Here is a 23727-nt window from a genome sequence, read left to right on the forward strand (position 1 = left end):
TTTTAATTTTACTTGTTCATGTGTATAGTTTCAATATATTGACTAATATCAAGAATTAGTTTGCAGTTTGAATAAATCATTTCTCACAGAAGCTATGAGATGATAATTCCCATCAAATTATTTCTCTGTTATATACCTGCAAGCTATTTGTGCTGCATTCTTAATAAAGAGTTCATTGTTTGAACTTGCAATAATTAGGTCACATTGGAACTCTTAAATCAAAAACAAACTTACAAAATTCTCTAGTTTTTATTAACTACCAAACACTTTAACATGATTTACATTTTTTTGCAGAATGGAATATTTAAAGTTTCCTACTAAATTAAACAAACGTGAACAACATTATGCTAGGTCAGAAAGAAGCCATTCAAATTATGTTGGCAACAGCACCATATCTCCTACAGTTGTTTCTGAGTCCTGACTATGGTTAGAGCTGATACCAGTGTCCGAGTCTGTGTCATTTGAAGACATGTTAAATACTCTTTGAGTAAAAGGAGGAACCTCCCCACTGCTGGTAGGGACCTCAGATTCCTTTCCTCTGTTTTCCTTTAGCTGGCATTCATCTTTGTTGCTAATATGAAGGGAATTGAACTCCTTGGCCAGGAGCTCATATTCTTTAGCTTTCATCTGAAGCAATGAGTCACTGTATTTAATCTCTTTCTGGATGCCACTCAAGTAAGAGTGGATTTTCAAACCAGCTTTCATGCTTTTCTCCAAATCACACTTAACACTTTCTAAATTAGAGCCTTCAAGTTCACTTGCAGCTGCCCCTTCCGCATCTTCATTTATCTCTGTGCAAATACTTTTTACCTCTTTTTCTATTTCGGCAGAGAGCTTATCAATGAGCTTTCTATAATATGTTAGTCGTTCCTCCAGCTGTACAATTCCATCACTTTCTCTCAGGTCCTCCAGAATCTGGTTTTCATCATACTCCAAGCTTAGTTTTTGCTCAACTTCACTGAAACTGGGCATCAAATATGCATCCTGGACATAATTTTCTCCATTATTTTCTACCCGGTTGAGGTGGAACTTAGCTTCACACTTTTCAATTTCCAGATCCAGCTCTTTCATTCTCTTGACTTGTTGATGAATAGTATGATCCTGGGAAATAATCAGATGAACTAATGTCTCCATACTATCTCGCTCTTGGGAAACTGTGTCCTGCTTAATTTTAGCCAGTTTCCGGAAAGTTTTTCTGACTATTCTCTTTTGCTTATCTGGTGGTAACGTCTTCATGTAATTTGCTGGGCTGAGCTCCCACAGTTTTTCTGTGTTTTGCATTAATTTGGCTTCAGCTGTCCGCCACAAGGGAACTGGAAGAAAAGCATCTGCTTTAACCAAAACAAATTGCATATTAGGCTGCTCATCTCCCCATGCTTTCCAAAGCTTCAGGATTCTTGTTAGTGGGGGAAGAACCCGTTCAGAGCCTCTCCACTTTTCTATGATGCAGTAATCACTGGGCTTCCCCAGAAGAAATCGTTTCTCTCCAAATGTAGTCTCGTGTTCCTCAAGCAAAGCCTGGATGATGTCAGCAGAGGTGGTGCGTTTGGTTAGCCCACAGACAATCTTCTCTTCTTGGCAAACCCAAACCACAATTTCTTTCTCTTCTGAATCCATGTCTTTAGTTGGAGATCTGAAAGAAAAACAAAGTACATTATATTACTGTCATCACCTGTGTAAACTCAGAAAGATGATTTAACTTTAATACCCTTTCTAGATTTTACCATTAATGAGAGATGTATTTTGAGGTTGAGACTACATAAGAATCAGAAGTTTTATGGCAAGAAAAAAAAAGTTAAGACCATGAAAGATATCTTAATTTCCTTTTTAATTCCTAGTGGGCTCTGGAAAGAGCAAATTGTCATCAAAGACAATGGAGGCTATTTTATCTTTAGAAGTCAGCCACAATATAACTACCGTTAGAACTGGCAGAGTTAAGACAATAATCAAAGTGGAGATTAATGAGAAGTAGAATAAGACTGTTTTGCTGGAGCCTTAGGACTGGGGAATAACCATGGAAACATAAGTAGGATGTTATTAAAGTCATAGAGTTGAAAATAGTCCATTACTGAAATTAGTGATTATTTAATTCTACAAGTATTTATTTTATGCCAGCCATGTGCCAGACATATCAGAAGATGCTAAACATATAGCAATAAGCAAGGGAGACAAGGACACAGACATATATGTGTAATTAATATAATATCAGATAGTGGCAAATGCTAGGAAGAAAGTTAAACTGAATGAAGGGATAGAGAATTACTTAAGGAGAGGTCTACTTTATTTAAAGAGCTTAGGAGAGACTTCTCTAAGAAGGTGACATTTGAATAGGAACATAAATTCACACAGTTAGCAGTGACACAAGTGAAGATTCAACCCAAGGAAGAAAGCTGGCTCCAGAGTATACTTCTAACAGATACACTATAAAAACAAGTTTACAAGTTTGATGGTTTAGATGTGTGGATTAAATTGGAAAAAAATCATTAACTACTTCTAAAAGAGGAACTTTATAACATAAATTCGCTCTTGATAGCAATGGAACCATAGCACCTCATTAGAGCACCCAACTGGTCAAGGAAGGACTTTTCCCAATGGTCGGCCATGGAGAAAAGTATGTGGAAATGTGTTTCCTTCTGTGCCTTTTTCTTATTAATCTTGTTCCTGCTTCGATGCAGTAATAAAGGATTTTGACTGGCCTGGATGCCTCCCTTAGCTGACAAAACTCTCATGTATATAAAAGCCCTACTGCTATCTCCTTAGAGTAATTCCTACGTCCTGTTCCACTTTCTGGCTTGGGAAACATCAGTTCTGGGTCTGTAGCTAAGGATGACACATGAGTTATAAAGGCTTCAGCTCTACACTGCGGCTGTGAATTCTGGGAAACAGAGATCAGGAAGTCCTTATGTATACTAGAATAATAATAAGGACATACATGACAATTCCCCAATACTTCCAGGATCCCCGCTCTAATTGGGATTCTCTTGTTTTGGAAGGAGCAAGTTCTTATATGTTACAGCTTCCACTAGAGATCTACTAGTTTTCAGCTCATGTGGATTATGTAACACTGACAGTCATTATGCACAATCAAGAAAGATATTATTATTTCCATATGACATATGAGAAAATTAGTGCCTTTATTAATAGCCTCACAGTCCAACTGGTTCCAAACCCCTTTTTTTTAAAAAGTGTGCTCTAAACGTCCTTGTATTTTCTTGAGTCAGTTATTTTCTAAATATTTTGAGGAATTTTTACAACCATCATTCAAACCAGATAATTTTCAAAAACTTCTGCCACTTGACTGAGCATGTTTAAAAGTAATGACCATTCTTTATTGAATGTAGGCAATAAATCTTTCATACCTAGTATAAGCTTCATCATGTTTAATTCTACTTTGTAGCAGGCTTAGGATTTTGAAAACTGTGTTTATTTTACAGTATGGTTCCAACTGAGTTTCTATTCATTCATTCATTTGACAAATATTTGCCGAGCACCTCCTCTGTGTTTGACACTGTCATGGAAATGTGGATCATAGAAAGACTTGTATGATTTATTAGACAGTATCCCTGGCTTATTGTGGGAAACACTGCTTGGGTTGGGAAGGAAACACTTACGTGTCAGTTCTAGTGCTAAGTTTCTTATTACAATCAGCAGTTCCCAAATGTTAGACTGATGACCCCTGGTATTATTTCATTAAAAAATTAGAAATATATAAAAGATGCAAAATAAATATTAAAAATAAACCAATTTAGGAATCTTATAGAATCACTATTTTTTCAAAATAATTGTTTTCATTTGGTCCCAGATCCATGTAAACCTAGTCATCTGATATAAGTAAGGAATTTAATTCTAGAGCTGGGACTAAATAAAATGCTCCCTTCCCAACCTTTGGAAATTTACTATCTAGTATAAGTAATGACATCCCCAAACACATATATAACAAAGGTTAAAAATACAAACTTACACTAGATAATTTGGTTTGTTATGTAATATAATGTAACAAACTTCTTACCTAATGATTCAAATTTAGCAGTTGAGACATATAACCTCCAATTCTAATGCAACAAAATAAAAATAAACACATCCATTGCATGACTTAGTGTTTGTTTTGTTTTGCTCTGCTTTGCTTCTGTGTATGTTTATTGGAAGGAAGGGATAAAGATTTTTACTGGATCTTAAACTTCCCAGAGAACATACTATAACCACATAAAGACTGAAAAATCATAAAGCTTTAATTCATATAATCACACATTCCAATAATTTACTTCTATTTTCTAATTTTATCCCAGTGTTTTAGTTCCATTTATAAATAACTTCACTGTTGATCTGATTAATATTTTTTTTTCTTTTCATATTTTACCTTTGCTCACTCAATGTTACTTAATGGTGCAAATTAAAATTTTTTTTCTGTATATTGGAATATGTTTGTTGATAATTACTATTTCCAATCCAGCAAAGTTACTTTTATTTTAGAAATTTCTTGGCTTGCAGCATTCTTGATTTTACTTATGTACATGGTAGTTACTAATATCACCCCCATTTTACAGATAAGGCAACTGAGACAAAGACAGGGTAAGTAACTTGCCTAAAGTCACAACGCTAGAAAGTAGAAATATTCCTTCCAACTCTGGCTCTAGATGTTAACCTACAACTAATCCCTGAAAATAAATTACAATAGCCATTATGACTACCCACTCACAAATATTTCCCAATTTGTGAACTGATTACATTTCAAATGTGATTTTTTTAATTACTTGAAACTCAGTGCGTTTTTCCTATAAAATTAAAATTCCACCTTATATAATCAATGAAATCCCCGTTTTGAATGCTTTTAGGTAAAGTATAAATTTGGTTCCTTCAACTCTATCATTCTTTTCTTTGAACACCCAGTATATAGGCAAGTATTGAGAGCGTCCCATGTATCTGATTCTGTAATATTAAAGGAGTAGAGACAAAGAGATTCTCAGCAGTTGTAAGGTTAACATGGATGGAGGTTGCAGGAGTGGTTCTCTCTAGACACTACTGGACAAAGTAACAGCAGGTGGACATCGAGATAGGAGGCTATATAGGAATATGATAGCTGTTCACAAGTATAGGTTATTTACAGTGCAACTGGCTACAAATTGGGAACTGCTTGGATTAGAGGATTCAAAATTTATAACTTCTATGTTACATTATAGGGTAAAAGCATTTACCTAAAAATACTACGTTAATCAAAATTAAGTAACTACCACACTGACATTTAATTCACACCAGTTTAAATTTTTAGGTTAATTTGCTAAATGTTCATGTATACAATTATAAAGTAGATATGAAAGTTGATAAGCCAGAATTTAATCATGTCATGGTTTCATATAGCAAGGATATTTTCTTTAACATCCACTTCAGGGAGGCAGAAACAAAGGAGACATAAAATGTTTTAAAATGCCTTGCATAATGTTATGTAGGGTACCTCAAATTTTGCTTATGATCAAAACACACAAAAACCAATAAAGCTTAAGAAATTTTACAATGAAATAGTATTAACAATTGAATAAGATTATGGCTGTGTTTTGTCTTGATTTGAACTAGTTTGTTTATTTCAAGAATGGTTCATAAGAAAAGAGAAAATGCTCTTGATATCTAAACCGTGACTCCCACCAACGCATAACTGTTGTACCCAATCATCTTTAACTACGCTTTAGTCATTGGAAACTGAATTAAAAGTAATTTGAAACACTGTTCAACAGGTTTTACTACATATTCTAAATATATATTATACTACATCTATGATTATGTAGTATACATTATGACATTTCTCATGCACATACTTTTAAAAATTGTGTATGTATTTAAACACTTTATTAAATTTGATAATATTAATATATCCTAAGATTCTCATGGAAGAATTGTTTTGTTGCTTAGCATGCTCTGTTTAATTTATTTTAAAATAGTTTATAATCACAAAATATGTTTGAAAATTATTTACATATATAGAAGATAATAAAAAACATTCATAATGCTACAGTACCCATTTTTATCTAATGCTTTAAATTCTTTTTTTTCCCTCTGAAACATTAACACGATTTATTTGTGAAGATTTGCAAAATAGATATGGTGGGAACAATCCTTGATATTTTAAAATATGATTTCATCTTAACTATCACTAATTCATTTTGAATTCTGATAAATTATTTTTTTTCTACTCCCCTGTACCCTTCACTGTAATACTGCAGTGTGTATATATATATATATATATATATATATATATATATATATATATCTGACTCACATTTCTCACAAGATTCCTTCAAATATCAGATAAGTGAAAGGAAAAGAGTGCTTTGAAAATTGTGAAAAATGTACTGGCTAAATATAGGTCATTAACTCTAATGGTAAAATTACTGTTATTATTACTTAATGCAGAGAAGGGTATAGTGTTTTTAGTATTGTTATTCAGTAACTTTACTGAGCTTGCTACAGTAGTTAACAATATTATTTTATAAATATTTTCCAACCTATCCCACAATATTTTTTCATCTGCTTTGACTAGTCAATATTTTTGCACATACACTTCCAATATAACACAACTGTTTAGCTAATAAGAGATGTTTAAAAAGATCATTAATATAATCTTTGGATCACAGATGAGATGAGAATGCTTTTAATCTTTCTCTGATTTATAGCTCTCTGATTTTGACTGAGTGTGTTAATGAAGCATATTACACTGAAAATATATACACATATTTATATATGTATCTGATTATTCTTCTATGACTATTTCATTATTCAGTTTTTGCCTTTTTAGAGGCAAAAATTTATATTTGGGCATTGGGCCAACATTCAGATATGCCCCCATATAAGAAATTAAGAAAATTTATATGCCAAATGAAGCTCTTCAACAACGTGTGTCAGCTTTACTTACAGGCACTTTTACATATTTATTCTGAAATAGTGAAATATATGAGAATTTTTGTGAGAATTTTGGCATTTACTCTATTATCAATCAGGAACTTAAAAATATTTCTCCAGTGATAATTAGTTTTAATACCACGAAAACACACAGAATTAAGATGAGTTGGCTAGGAATTACAAATGCAACATTCATACAATTAAATATTTCTTCAACAAACTTTCACTGAGTATGGTGCACAAAGCACTAGGGAATAAATCAACTATTTAAATCTGAAAGTCTTAAGATAAAGTATTAAACAGGATATTTTGATGTCAAATGAAGATCCCACAAAATAAGTATTTACAGAAAAAAGACTGTGTGAAGGCAGAGAAAAATAAAGGTAAATGGATTAATATTTGGTTATTTTTATTCAGTTGTCCAGAAAAAATAAAAGGCATTGAAGTTGGGGCCCAGGAGAATAACTCAAAGAACAACATTTCTTCCTAGTATCTCAGACATTAAAGTTTAATTGAAATTTGATGTATAAAACTTATCAGGACAGGGGCTTCCCTGGTGGCGCAGTGGTTGAGCGTCCGCCTGCCAATGCAGGGGACACGGGTTCGTGCCCCGGTCTGGGAGGATCCCACGTGCCGCGGAGCGGCTGGGCCCGTGGGCCATGGCTGCTGGGCCTGCGTGTCCCGAGCCTTTGCTCCACAATGGGAGAGGCCACAACAGTGAGAGGCCCACATACCACGCAAAAAAAAAAAAAAAAAAAAACTTATCAGGACAAATATTTCATATTGACCCCTACTTTCAAAAAACTAAGAATCATCAAAATAATAAATTATTAAGAATAATTACATTATGATATGCTTCTAAAACACAGTATATGAAAACTAGCAATCTATAGGTATTTATAGAAAATATTTGGATTTCTGAGTGCATCTTTCCATAGAACCTATGTTATAATTCTTTGTTTCCTAAGCCAGCCTGGAAAGTATGATACTAACACAATCTAGCTGCCATATATAGGAGTGATTCTGAAATACTCTTATTGCTTGGCTCTCTGCAGAATCATATTCCATGCTTGGAAATCAAGAGTTACAACTTTTTCAGTTCCAAGCTATTGGTGGCACCTGTGTCTGCAAATAGTGATGCACAAGTCTCCAACAGATTAAAGGATAAAGACCTGTGAAGCTTTGGGGGAATATTGGGAGCATATCTGAATGTTGGCCCAATGCCCAAAGACAGTTCTCTGTTTCCTTTTTATTACATTACTTATTATTTAAACTGAATATTCTACTTATAAACCAGTTGTTCTCTACTAGGGGTGATTTTGCCCCCCAAGAGACATTTGGCAATGTGTGGGGACATTTCTTTTCACACTAGCGTCTGGGGGTGCTACAAGCATGGGCAGAGCAAAGAATGATCTAGACAAAATGTCAACAGTTGTGCTGTTGAGGAATCCTGATCCATATTTACAACAAAATATACTTTCATCACAGCTTTATCTATAGCTTTTTCTTCTTACATCTTCTGGAGAATCTGAGTAAAATACATGAAAATAAAAATAACAAATAAGGGAGACATTTCCAATCTCAAGTAGACTAAAATAAACAATGCAAGTTGGTATTCTACTTAATGGAATGCAAATGGCACTTTTTCTCCTTTCACCCCATAGCCAATCTTTATGCTTATTATTATTAATCTGCCTAACTGGACTTCCCTCTGTTAATCCCAGAGCTGGTCCTAAGGAATACTAATATTTGCATTAAGATGCTATAGAAACACAAATATTCAAAATAGGGTTAATTTCAGTTCAGGAAAAAAGCTGCATTCACAGACTTCATTAAGAAATAGTAAATCTTCCTTCTTCATTAAGAATAGCATTTGAGGGCTTCCCTGCTAGCGCAGTGGTTGAGAGTCCGCCTGCCGATGCAGGGGACACAGGTTCGTGCCCCGGTCCGGGAAGATCCCACATGCCGCGGAGCAGCTGGGCCCGTGAGCCATGGCCGCTGAGCCTGCGCGTCCGGAGCCTGTGCTCCGCAACAGGAGAGGCCACAACAGTGAGAGGCCCGCGTACCGCAAAAAAAAAAAAGAATAGTATTTGAGTGTCTGGCCACCAGATATGGGGAATGGACAGTGGGGTGAAAAGATGTGTGAATGCAATGACATGATAGAAATGGCCAAGGCGACCAGTGCAGTGCCAGGGCATGATGAGGGTTGGAAGTCAGCAGAAAGGGTTTCATTATATTTCTCCCTTACTGCTTCTTTGCAGTCTATTCTGCCCTGGACAGAAGGGACAAAGACCAGAATTAGGAATGAAGATTCTGAGACACCTTGAGTTTAGGGGACGAGTAGGTCAAGATAATACCTGCAGTCTTTAGAGGACCAAAGGAAAAATCCCAGAGATAACCTTGGGAAATGAGAAAAAAAAAAACTCTATCACCTAGTTAAGGCTGGGGGTAGTGCAGGCATGTAAGATATGCCTGGATAAGTCAGAAACAGCCTTTAAAATACCTTAGCAATAAAACTACATTGAATATAACATTTTCTTGCTTTGGTTATTCAGAAGACACTCTGGAATATAATGCTGTCTTGAAGTCACCATTATTAAATGAACTAGCATGCAACACTATATTTAAAAAGTCTGGTTATTTGTGCTTTCTGATAGCTGAATACAAAACAAGAGTTTCTATTATTCTATATTTTATCAGACTTTCGGCCAAACTAAGATATTGTCTTAGTATGTTTTTCCCATACAGTTGAAATTAAATTAATATTTTTCAGTCAAACTTCTCATTCCATAGGGAAGTGAGAATTGTCTCTTTAATATTTTCTTAACACGGAATACAATTAACTCCCTTTGAAATTTTGATTAAACCTCAAAACATGTTTATATTCCTCAAAAGACATACATTTATTTTACCTGATATCATCATGCAATTCAAAGCCATAGCAAGGAACACAACCAGAATTAATACAATATATGTTATTCATTTATGTATCCTGTATTCTGATAAATGTAATAAAAAATTACAATATAGAGAAAAAAATACATCCTGCATAGAGATTCTGATCCAGTGGGGAACAGGTTTTAATGCCTCATAATAGTCAGATTTTTCATGGAAAACATAGATGTCTGTGAAATTATAAAAACCGTTCTTAGGCAGTCTGTTCTCAAGACATCTTACCCAAATAACTTATCACAGGGAATGAGATCCAGTCTATATAACTCTTCAGTGTATAACCCACTATATGTGGCACTCATATTAACAACATGTCAGTAGGGCTTCCCTGGTGGCGCAGTGGTTGAGAGTCCGCCTGCCGATGCAGGGGACACGGGTTCGTGCCCCGGTCCGGGAAGATCCCACATGCCGCGGAGCCCCTGGGCCCGCGAGCCATGGCCGCTGAGCCTGCACGTCTGGAGCCTGTGCTCCGCAACGGGAGAGGCCACAACAGTGAGAGGCCCGCGTACTGCTAAAAAACTTTTTATTATAAATGATTTATTTATTTATTTATTTATTTATTTTATTTTTTTAAAAAAATTTTTATTTATTTATTTTTGGCTGCGTTGGGTCTTCGTTGCTGTGCACGGGCTTTTCTCTGGTTGTGGCGAGTGTGGGCTACTCTTGGTTGCGGTGCGCGGGCTTCTCATTGTGGTGGCTTCTCCTGTTGTGGAGCACAGGCTCTAGGCGCACAGGCTTCAGTAGTTGTGGCACGTGGGCTCAGTAGTTGTGGCGCACGGGCTTAATTGCTCCGTGGCATGTGGGATCTTCCCGGACCAGGGCTTGAACCCATGTCCCCTGCACTGGCAGGTGGATTCTTAACCACTGCTCCACCAGGGAAGTCCCCTGTTTTGGCTATTTTCTGTACTTAAAAATTGATCACCTTAGGCACCCTGAAGGCATTTGATGTAAACCAATTATACTATCGATGGGATTCAAGACATGATACCCCAAAATATGGCACCTTGGTATACTGAATATGGTAAGCTGAAGGTGTTTTAGAAAATGGGAGAAACAGGGAGTTCACTTGGACTTTCCACCCAAGCCTCTCCCCTGAAACAGGTCCTAACACCCTTACTTGAGAGATACCCTTCCTATACCTGAAGGAAAGGAGTGTCCTTATCTCTGAAGACAAAGGGATGAGAAGAATCCAAACAAACAGGCCCTGCTAAATGTCTCCCAGTTTACTACGCTTACTTCATATTCTTTGACCTACCTACCACACTTCTCCATGAATGTCCACTCTTCACTAAACCTAGCATAAAACAACACAGGTTTAACCATTTTTTTAGGTCTTCATTTCCTTAGGAAGGCTCCTGTGTCATGCGAAACTTACGTTAAGTCAACTTGAATTCTTTTCTCCTGTTAGTCTGTTTTGGTCCGTTTAATTTTCACAGCCAGTCAGGGACCTTAAGAGCGTCAAGGAAAACTTTTTATTCCTCTAGACTGTGCATAAAATTTAAAAAAAAAAAAATGATATTAAGTGACAATTTTGATTCCTTTTGTAAAGTACACACACACAGACACACACAAAATAAAGTTTAAGTAAAATTAAAATTAATGAAGCAGGCAAATGGTGAGGAAACTCTCTGGCCCACAAGCTAACTCAACTCTGGTTATTTTACACAGAGTATGGCACATGCCCTCTGAAGTAACATTTTTTTGAGATCACAGTACTGCAGTCTCAGGAAGATAATCACAGGGCGTGTCAGCCACAAATAATACAAGTTTTTCCTTAGGTCGCTATGAAAATCTGGATCACTGTTTTGATAGATGAAGCATGAAAATAATGCTATCAAATAATTTTCACGAAACACAGACTATTAACATTTTATTAAAAGTTTTAAAATTGGAGTCCTTCAGAAAATTAATCACTCTATGAAAAATTGGGGCAGTCAAAAATTAAAACTACCTTGAAAATTAAAATTTTATACATATATACGCATAGAAAAAAAATCACTAGTTTTATGCTCTACTAACACTAGTTTAATTTTCTAGGGAGTAATAATATAAGCCAATCACGTAGGACAAGAAAAATCCTAGACATTCCATACCTGCAGGGTAGCTATAATACTGTACATAATCCCCATAAACAGAGAAAAGGGAAGGGAATATGTAAAGAATGTGTATTGGGGACTATGGGGGGGGTTAAGTAAACTAAGCTCATAGTTCAGATTCCAGAAATTGATTATACTCAAAATGTAAATATTTAACACGTAGTATTTACTAGATGAAATGCTGAGAAAATATCTAATCTCATTGGAAATTCTAGGGCTAACTTCCAAGTGTTACCTGTGCCTGGCAAATACCTAAAGTTTCCTTATTGATTTATACTTTGTAAAGAAATATTTCATAATAACAAAGCATATTTATTAAAGGAAAGTTACCTAGCCTGAATATTTAGTTTAACGATAGCTGTAGTTATATCAACTACTAAGAGTTTTTCTTTTGGCAGCTAAGCTCGTAATTGGTTTTGCCTTCTTAGTGGAAGCTATTTCCTAATGATGGTGACTTTCAGCTTGTATCTGCCTGCAGCCACCTACTCTTCCCTCTCTAAATGTATTCTGAAATATGTTGGCAGATTTGAATGGCACTAGAAATATGTAAGAATTTGAATTATCCAGTAGGATAGCTGAAAATACAAGATGACCTCCTTTATCCCTGATTTCCATGTTCTGAACATACACTATAATAAACAGTAATAAACTGTGACTTCCAATTGGAAGCTTCATCGAAAATAATCAGCTCTTCACATTAGTGACAAGTCAATTACCTAAAGAACAACAAAAAATTATTAACTTTTAGAAACAAGAATATACTAGGGCCTATCATGCCATTTTGTTAAGGAAATCATCACTGATAAGAGAAAAAATACTGGTCATCTACATCAAAAGTATCTTACATCCATTTACTTTCCCAAAGTTTCTAACTCTTTAATATGCTCTGAATTTCACTGCTTTCACCTCCTCTAGGACTTTGCTTCATAATTTATCCCTTCTTAAACTCATTTTATCTTCTGCCTTTACTTCTGGGCCTTCCTACTACCAGGTCACATTATAACAACCATCATTTGACCACATACACACCTCAACTATCTTCCCTTCACAGACTCAAATAATAACCCACAGTCACTTTCTCTAGTTTACCTCTTTCCAGGAACAACCACCATAAAGTGACTTCCACCACCCCCCCCACACACCCACAACAGAAATATTTCTTCCTAGGTTGATCAGAGATCTAACCTCCAAACCCAAGTGCCATTTTTGGAACTGATCTGCCTCGACCTCTTTGTAATATGATGCACTGTGACCTTTTCCTCCCATCCTTGCAGCAGTCCATTCCTTGACTTCTTGATTTCACTCTCCATGGCTCTTCCTTTCCCTTTCTGGCTTCTTCTCAGTTCCAACATGGGCCTTGCTTCCTCTGCATATTCAGTAAATGTAGGTGTCCTGCAGGGGTGGCCACAAATTCTTTGTAGCGCCTTCCATTGAGAGATGGAGTCTATTTCTTTTTGCCCGACTAGACCTTGGGACTAAGTATGGCCAACAGAATATGGTAAAAACCATGTGTGAGAGTTCTAGAGTCCAGGCTTCAAGAAACCTTGCAGCTTCTGCCTTCTTCCTCCTGTAATGCTGTCCTGAGACTACTGTTTGATGAAAAAGCTTGAGATGAAAGATCACATCAAGAGAGAGAGAGACCCAGCCATCTCAGTTGTCCCATCGGAACCTAAGCCTTGACTAACCCACTGCTCGTGAGATAGCCAAAGTGAAACTCAGAAGAACCACCCCAGTTTACTCAGAAAATCATAGCAAATAATACATTGTTGTTTTGAGCCACTAATTTTTATGATGTCTTATTGCCAGTAAGTGATAACTGATACAATAGGCATCCCGCAGGTTTCTATGACTCATTTCTTGTCTCATTATATACTCCTTATGGGTGACTGTAATATCACCCACAACTTTATCAACCAACTGAATGATGATAGTTCCCAAATTTACTTATTTTTTCCCTTGAGCTCCAGACCAATATTCCAAACTTTGTTTTGACATGTTTATTTGATCATTATGTTACTCACAGCCACCTCAAATTTGGCCCATCAAAACTAATTCACGGGCCTTCCCTGGTGGCGCAGTGGTTGAGAGTCCGCCTGCCGATGCAGGGGACACGGGTTCGTGCCCCAGTCCGGGAGGATCCCACATGCCGCGGAGCGGCTGGGCCCGTGAGCCATGGCTGCTGGGCCTGCGCGTCCGGAGCCTGTGCTCCGCAACGGGAGAGGCCACAACAGTGAGAGGCCCACGTACCGCAAAAAAAAAAAAAACTAATTCACCATCCTCTCCTCTCATATCTCAAACTATTCCACCTCTTGATTTCCCATCTTACTAAATGTAATCACTATCTCCCCACCCTTTCTCTCAAGTTTGAAAACTGGGAGTCTTCCTAGATTCCTTTGTCTATCTCATTCCCCTTTAACAACCAGTCCCCATGTCTGTTTTACTCTTTCTCCCAAATGTCTCAAATATACACCCTCCTATCTATCACCACTACTACGATTCGGACAACTTCCAGTTTTACAATAAGTTACTGTAGTAAGTTAGGACATATTATATTATGATAAACTCCTGCCCACTTCACATCTGTGCTCCATAATACTGTCAGGCTTCCCTTTTTAAACTGCAAATCTAGCTGTGTACCTTCCTTGTTTAAAATCTTTAAATGTTTTCCAAGTCCTGCATTTTCAATTTGTTTACCTTTCTTCCTCTCCCTCATCACCCCTCCCCTCTCTGTCTCTGTCTCTCTCTTACTCTCTCTTCTGTTCTCTGTTTCTCTCCTGCCTGTTCCTAGAATTCCTTCCATGATCTGATTCCTCCAACTGATAGCCAAGCACTCTGTAATAGACACCTTGAGCTAGCTATTCCTAACATCTTGCTGATCTCTGACAGATCTAATGTGAGGGCAACTGGCTGTCCCTGTAACATCTATCACTCTATGAATTGCTAGACTGGATTGCACTGTATCTGCCATGCTTTTATTTTTCACTCTGGCCTTTTCCATAACCTATTTCCTTGGCTTGAAACACCTTTTTTCCCCTTTCTTCATCTAACTCTTACCCTGTTTCAAATGTTGCTTCCTCTAGGAAAATTCCCTTATCATCTCTGAATAACCCCATTCCCACCACTCCAGATGGAAATGGACGCCCATTCTTGATGCTTCTACAGAACCCATTGTACATTGAGTGGTAGCATTTTCTACCTTCATTTTTTGTTAGTTTGCCAGTCAGGTCCTGGACTGACTCTTTCATCTCTGAAGTCTAAGAGCCTAAGACAATAAATGTTAAATGTTCTTTTATTTTTTGGAGCATGAGAGGAAGAAGGAGGTTGGTGGGGGGAGGTATACAAAGGGAATTTTTCAGTCAACTAGGGCCTGGCGGTTACAACTATCCCACCATATATTTTTGTAAATAAAATTTTGTTTAAGTACAGTCATGCTCATTTAATTATGTACTGCCTATGTCTGTTTTCACACCACATTGACAGAGTTGAGTGGTTGAGACAGTGACATTATGGCTGGAATAACCTGAATATTTATTATAAGGCCTTTTACACAAAAAGTTTCCCAACTCCTGACCTAGATGATTTACCTGCACCAAAAATCTAGATTTTGTTTATTTAAATACTAAAATGTTATTTGAACTCCAATATCTATATAATAGTTCTGTGTATTATTCTCTAGGGGACAAGAAAGTAAAAATAATGTGGTCTTTAAACAGAAGAATGTATGATCTCATGGAAGTCACGGCCTTGTTTGGAAGTAATTTCAACCAAAGGCAATGACTGAAGGCTCACTAAGAGGATGACTGTGAAATGCTTCATGGAGAATGAGTGGGTTTAACATAGGATTAGTCAGCGTGAAGGCCTTGGCTGGGAAACCAATATGTTTTGCCTTTAAAGTCCCATTCCAGGTGCAGTGTGTTCCATATTAATCAGTCCCATATGGATGTCAGGAGGGATGGCAGTAGATTGGATGAAAGGCTGCTTTCACAGCGCAGCGTGTCCAAACACCAGGTGTTTGGAGGTGGAATATTTGGAAACATTCAAGTGACACCTTGAATTTTTTTACTCTAAACCCTGATGTTCTTCCCTCCCCCGAGTTACACTTGCCCTTTTTTCTGTTCTCTATGATAATGCAACTATACTCCTATTTACTCAGACCTCAAATTGTAGTTATCACTGAATCTTTTTTTCCATCCTGATACTTTCTATTGTCCCCATACACTCAGTTTTGAATTCCTATAAATTCCGCCTCTATAGTGACTCTTATAACTGTAATCTCTATCTGAAATTTCTTGTTCATTTATTGTTTGCTTACTCTCTGCCTGTCCACCACTGTACTATAAGCTCAATGAGAATAGAGACCTTGACTGCCTTTCTCATTGTTGTATCCCCAGCACCTAGAATAACATGTAGCACACATTATAAGGTAAATAAATATTTTTTGTTGAATACATGGACTTTATTATGATACTTTAAAATGCCTGCCTTGTACTTTAATTATTTATATATGTCTGTGTGTCTACTAATCAACAAGTTCCTTAAAGTATGGTCCATATCTGATTCACATTTAATTTTAATAATGCCCTCAAAGTATGAGGTTCTTTTGATATTTCTGAATTTTTAGAAATCATCAAATAACCATTATCTTGAGTCCCAAAAAGGGAAATATATACAAGTAGATGCCCAACCTGATACAGTGGGATAGTTTAGAATGTTTTGTTTTAAGATGCTAAGGTAGATAAGAAAGCAATACTATAATATGCTCAGACTATGTAAAGCATTATATAGCACAAGCTGCCATTTTACTTAATTCTCTAAACTGTGATTACAGCAAGGTCTCCTAATTAAAAGTAGAACCACTAAAAACAATAACTTAGTCTAAGTTTCATGCCGATTATTAATAATTCTAGGAAAATGTTCTTTGACTTTCACTACTAAAGTAAAAGAACAAGCAGTCAAGTAATTAAAGCTAATACTTTGTGGTCCACTGCTGTAAAGTGCCTAACTTCCTGTGCTCTTAAAAAATATGAAATCTCAAAGGTCCAGTATAGCTTCATAAGTGCTTTTTCTAATTGCACACAACTCTTTTCTTCATATGAGACTGTAGTTATTATATGTCTACTCCATGAAGACATTCATGGTTTTTCAATAGCACTTCTCATAGGTTCCACACAAATGTGATTTTATGCAGAGCTAAAAATAGGTATCTTCAGTTTCTACTATTGAGGACTGTGGTCTCCCCCAAACTTATGTGCTGCTGCTAGATCTTAAAGTACTCTCAGTTAACCATAACTGCAGGGAATTCCAGAAGGATTGACAAATATCAGAGTAAATGAGGAGTAAATGAGTAACCAAAGATATTGGAGATGGCTGTAAAATGTCTTAGTCATTGGTTGAGAACAGCAAGCATACACTGTGCAGTAGTACATCAATAAACCCCAGACACAAAATTCCTACCGATTATATACCATCTTTAGTAAGAATAAAAATTTGTTGAAATTGGACCACTATCTGCATTAGTGGAATTACCATTTAAATGATCCACAAAATAGTAGAATAACTTAATTCTATAAGCTGATACACTGACTAGTTTAATATTATTAGAACAAATAGCAGTCAATTACAGTTGACTGTTAAGTCTATTACTGTTATATAAACACATCCTTAACATTTTTTTCAATTGTAAAATACTGTTTTCAACAACCAAGCAAGATTCTGGATTCTTACCAAACTGACCATATTACTGCCTGCTTCCTGAATTCTTTTCTTTTGATTATCCTGAATCATTCCTAGCTTTGTGTGCTTCAGCCCCTCCTACATCTTTCTGTACACCTTGTTGTGTTCCCTTCTCTTGTCCAAGCCTGTCCCCTAACTGTGGAAGTTTCATAAACACTATCTAATGTGATGATGCTCCATTTATTTTTATTTATCTCCATTCACTTCTGTCTTATACACTTCTACTTAGAGTCAATCAAAAACATTTAGTGACACCTACTCTATAGAGGAACAGCCTTCCTAAGACATTATACTTTCATTTTATAAATTGTATTATAAATATAACTTTATTTACCCTGTCAACGATAGTTCCCCATGGAAGAGTGATTTTTTTAAAAAGTTCATGCATGAGATACTAAACTATAGTGCTCTTTTCTCAATTAGGAGTTTAATCCCTTAAGAATGAGGTGGTGTCTTTGCATGTTTGGTATAATACAAAACACAGAGTTTACCAGTCCTAAAGAAATAAAATTAAAAGATAGCTACTCCTAACATTCTTATATTTGTATTCCTAAACTTAAAATTGTGCTTAGCAAACACTCAATAATTCTTAGATATTATAATTTATAAGCTAATCGTATGTCTTTATAATTGGAAATAAACACATTTGACTTTTACCGTATTGGTACCTTTCCTGGTGGAGGTTATGTGGCAATGCATCATGTTTAGGTAACATAAAATTACCAAAAAAATCCTTCTTTCAATTCTATTTTTTAAAGTTTTCTTGAAAAAAAGCAGGACAAGAGAATTAAATTCTACTCTGCAGAGGAAATTTTAAAACCACAGGAGCTTAGAGATGAAAGGGACCTTAAGTATCCAATTCAATCTCTCATATTTTTAGACAAAGATAACACTAAAATATTCAAATTATGTATCCTTTGTTATTATCAAAAGTCCACAAAGACACATAAGGAACTGTCTCTTAAACTATGCTATGCATTGCAAAATCATTAATAGTCTCATAATTTTGCTCAGATGCGGTGTGAGGATTAAACATAAAAGCTGTCAGAATTGAAATATTTCATCAAGATCCAAGGATAGTATTGCACAACATTTATAGACTCATTTCTAATTATATTCAGTAATTTATAACGTATCTCTTTGTATCTAGGGAGGAAAAGAGATGAGTGATGATCAGGAAAAGAGAACAGAAGTTCTAGTGAGTCAAGGTTGAGATTTTGAAGCCACAAATATCATGTTTAGGTGTTAAAAACTTAGATATACTTCATAACATATTTAATCCAAGAGGCCTGAACAAGGAGTGAATATTTACTGAGCTTTTATTATGTCCTAGCACCGTGCTAAATTTTTAAATATAATCAGATTTAATCCAAATTCTTGATGGTTTAGGATTAACTCTATTTTAGAGATGAGCAAACTAAATACTAAATAGGCCATACAGAGTAAGGGTTAAGAGCATGGATTCGAATTCTGTCTCTGCCACTTATTAGCTGTTGCACTGCTCTGGGTCTTAATGGGCTTACATGTGAAATAGGGGAAATAGTAGTACCTTCTTCACAGTGTAATTTTTTTTTTTTTAAAGAAGATGTTGGGGGTAGGAGTTTATTAACTTATTCATTTATTTTTTTTGGCTGTGTTGGGTCTTCGTTTCTGTGCGAGGGCTTTCTCTAGTTGTGGCAAGCGGGGGCCACTCTTCATCGCGGTGCGCGGGCCTCTCACTGTGGCGGCCTCTCTTGTTGCTGAGCACAGGCTCCAGACGCGCAGGCTTAGTAGTCGTGGCTCATGGGCCCAGTTGCTCCACGGAATGTGGGATCCTCCCAGACCAGGGCTCGAACCCATGTCCCCTGCATTAGCAGGCAGATTCTCAACCACTGCGCCACCAGGGAAGCCCCACAGTGTAATTTTAAGTATTATGTAAATTACTTAGACTAGTGCACATAGTAAGCGTTATAAGAAGTATTAGCAGAGGTGGATTTACCCTGAAGCTAATGAAGTTTAAGCATAAGGGCTTCCTCATTTGCACAGTCACATTCCGAGGCCCCATAACGACCTTAGTGATATTATTAATCAGAACTTTAAAGAGCAACTTATTTAATACCCATTAAATATGTCAGCATATTTAATACCCATTGCTCATTTTAAAGAGCAACCCCTTCAATTGTCAAACTTAAATTTACCTTTGCTTGTTGTTATTATTGTTATCGTCATATTAGAAAGATGAAATATTTGCTCCAGTGCATACAACTAGTAATGGCAAATCTGAGATATGACCAAAAGTCTAGGTGACTAAAGATCTGGAGTTCTTAACTAAGATAATTTTCTGCCTGTTTCTAGCATTTTCCCTTTGTCTTATAACTGTAATTATCTTATAGAAAGAGCATAAATCCTCCTTTCATGTGAGAAAATAAGTATTTCCCCAACTGTATTTCCCTCTTACCTCCAAAGAAGGAGGAAATGTTCTACATTCAACAGTGATTGGGGTCTATAAGTAGCCAACTACCATCATCCACCAAACCTCACTCACATACATACATGGTTCTTTAACTTACCCATGAATCCATTCACCACAAATGTACTGATTTACTACTCTGACACAAGTGCTTTATGGGGACCAGCTGTATTTGGAGAGTATATGTTGAATTCATTTGTTCAATCAACAAATATTTATTGAGCTCACTGTTTATCTAGAAAGAAACAAGATAGATGAGGTCCCTGATCTCACTGAGTGTATACTCAATTTTTTTATAGATATCTTGTCACTTTACTTACAAAAACAGAGGGCATTCTAGCCTGCAGATATAAACCTTCGACAATAATTTGCCTTGTTTGTCAGCATATTTAATACCCATTGCTCATTTTTATTCTTGAAATATTTTTCTTATCACTGCCAATGCTAAAATGTTTCCCCAAGGCTCTATTCCATTCATATAAGTAATGGTCACCGTTGGGTGACCATTCACATTACTAATCGCTTTAAATTACTATCAACAGATATGCAAACTTTCTCTAGAAGGTGTAGCCTTACAACAGGCTCCACAATAATTGAATCACAATCTATTTTTAAAAACCAAATAATTCTTAAGAAATCAGTGTTGTATGTGTTATGTGTGTTTTTCCAAAGGGATGTCTTTTAAAACTCCTAAGCAAGTATACATGAAAGAACATTAGCACACAGAAGTATGCTGAACTTTTTCCTTTCACATGTACTTGGTGCAGATGGCATGTTGCCTTATTTTAGAAAGCCAATATGCTAGGGACAAAGAGATCTCTTGTTAAGGACTGGAATACACATTCACCTGGAAGAGGTAAACTCATACTCCAACTTTCTTTCATTTTTAGAACTAAAATCAAAAGAAGAGAGCCATACTTTTGTGAATTACCTAGAGCCATTATCAGATCTCCCAAACGACATACCAAATAACATCAAAACTTTCTAAGTTATACAGTCCAGCTAATAAAGAGGCTATGTAAATAAAATTGTTAACCAGCTACAAACTTTTAAAAACTTTTAAAAATCCTTAAGATTTTCACCTTGACACGCTTCATGAATTGATACTGTACATAGTAAAACATCTTATGTAGTGGATTTTAAGTTGGGTTATAGTTTTTTTGAGTGACAATTCAAGATCTAACCTAGAGCTCAATTTCACTGCTGCCACTGCTCTCAGGATATTTTTGCCAGGGATAGAGCATTCCAATCATTGTTCCTAATGCGCTGTCTCTGTCAAGTAATAACTACTTAAGTTACCAGGTATTATCAGGGGAAATCTCTTTCAGGAACACCTGGGAACTAAAAAGATGTATGTACTCAAATATCCAGCATTTCTCAAGCCAATTTCAGGGCCCTTTCAAATATTTATTGGAGGTTAGACAAAACAGTACAAGATAATTTCCTGTTCTGCAGAATTCATAAATTACAATACTTCTAATTACAAAGAGAAAACATCCAGCTTACCAGCAACTTCTACCATGACCGCAAAACTCAATTCTTCCTTCTGATGAAGTAACTACGGCATGAGGTGCTTAAGAGAGCAAATATGAGGCACCTGGTTTTAAAACAACTTGGTTAGATATGTTCTAATTCATTCAAAAGCAAATTTTAATGCAGATTTTATGTGTCAGTTATACAACAATAGAGCTGTGTTATTTACTTCTAATAATTTTATTACAAATATATTTTTTGGAGACTTTTGATTTCAAGTTGATATTAGGACAATGCTTGTTATCACCTGTGATATAGGTATAGGAAAAGCCAAAAGAAAGCCAAGAGCTGACTGAATGGTACCTAACAATAATTATAAGGCCTTATTCACTAAATTAGATCCTTTCGTATTCATTGTTATTATCAATGAATCACCTGAAAGAACAATTCTGATTTTATATATCCAACAAACATATGAAATACTGCTTTAGTCTGGCAATTTTTTGCTCCTAGCAAGGTTTGGTAAAAAGTCCAACCAATTTTCTGCCCTCAAATTTTATTAATTAAAACACCAAGGAATCGTAACTCACAACCAAGTATCCCCCAGATCTTTAAAGTGACATTCCACTTTTCTGAACTTATAAAAAAAAATGTTGCTGATTGCTCTTTAGAAGAATTAGCTTTTAAAGCAATCATTGTTTTGAAAATAGAACCTACAGATGGAACTTATGTGAATACTTGAATATGTTAATAATCTAAATTCAATTGTTGAATGACCATATGAATGTCAAGTAAATTCATGCTTCATTATTTCCTTCTTTGGGTTTTCTTCTTTGGCTTTTCAAAAGCCACCTAGTGACTTTTAGAAAATATTTTCAGAAACTTGAATAGCTTATTGAAAAGAAAATATCTAGACTCTCCAACGTTTTTATTCTTCATGTGAACATAAAGTTGCTTAATAAGGTAGTTATCAATCTTTGGGATTCAGTCACAGAACATTTTATTATTATGGAACCAAAGTAAACAATCCATCTCCTGAGACCAAAAGGTCTTCTGAAAATTGTACTCTTCCTATTAAATGTTATGACAATTAGAAAACTTTAAAAAAATAATTCTGAGCATAAAGATTTTAGATTGGCTCCATTTCTTTTATTTGCATGAAAGTTAGAAACGAAAATTATCAGGGTGGGGGTGGATGGGATGAATTGGGAGATTGGGATTGACATATATACACTAATATGTATAAAATAGATAACTAATAAGAACCTGCTGTATAGCACAGGGAACCCCACTTCGCCATATAGTAGAAACTAACACAACATTGTCAAACAACTATACCCCAATAATAATAATTAAAAAAAAAGAAATGAAAAGCATAAAATGTTTGGTGTCCAAATAAAATCATTTTGTGACCAAGTATTATTTTCAGATTTCCTGAAGACTGTTTTCCAGATTTTTAAATCGAATGATTCTTAACATTTAGAAAATATTTTCTGGTAGGGGAGGATTAGCTTGGTGTCCAAATCCATATAACTATTTGTCCATCTCTCTGGTTTTTGGATTTTATCAAATATCAACCAATCCTTTATAAAGTATTCACTTTTATATAATACCAGCTGATCTCAGATGATGCTAGAGAATAAAATGATTACTGTGTTTTTGATTTGAATACAAATTATAATTTTAGTTTATAAAAACTATAAACTGTATTATATATATTATATAATATATTATATATATTATATTTATATAATATATATATTATATAAACAACTGTATTATATACGTCCATCACATACCAGGCACTGTCCTGGGAATTAGAACACAATGGGGACTAGACAGATATGGCCCTGCCCTCCTTAACCTTTACAGTGTGTGTTTTCTAAAAGTTTTTTATGCCTCATACTTTGAAGTTTCATTTGTTTTCCATCCTGTCTCTAAAACTCTCAAATATCCGTGTATTATGAGACTATTTACAGAGCTACCTTAGGAGGTTCAATCTTGGGTGATAAATATTCTGAGTGAACAAAACTGAAGAGACAGAACAGGATGCAGAAAAGTTCAATAAACTTTCTCAAAATTTTATGATCTCAAAATCCTAATATTCCCTCGAAAAATCCTCATTGTTTCCTGCTG

At 35.7% G+C, this 23727-nt stretch overlaps 1 protein-coding gene across 1 annotated transcript in view; it reads right to left on the minus strand.

Annotated features, from left to right (window-relative positions):
* Positions 1-218: 218 nt before the first annotated feature.
* RASSF9 (Ras association domain family member 9) overlaps positions 219-23727 on the minus strand; it is a 26313-nt gene continuing 2804 nt past the window's right edge. The window contains exon 2 of the mRNA XM_007468626.1: positions 219-1633. Coding sequence (XP_007468688.1) covers positions 373-1633 — 1261 coding nt within the window. The 3' untranslated portion in view covers positions 219-372. The remainder of the gene's footprint in view (positions 1634-23727) is intronic.

This window comes from Lipotes vexillifer, unplaced genomic scaffold (assembly GCF_000442215.2).
Source record: "Lipotes vexillifer unplaced genomic scaffold, Lipotes_vexillifer_v1.1 scaffold1404, whole genome shotgun sequence".
Taxonomy (NCBI): Eukaryota; Metazoa; Chordata; class Mammalia; order Artiodactyla; family Lipotidae; genus Lipotes; species Lipotes vexillifer.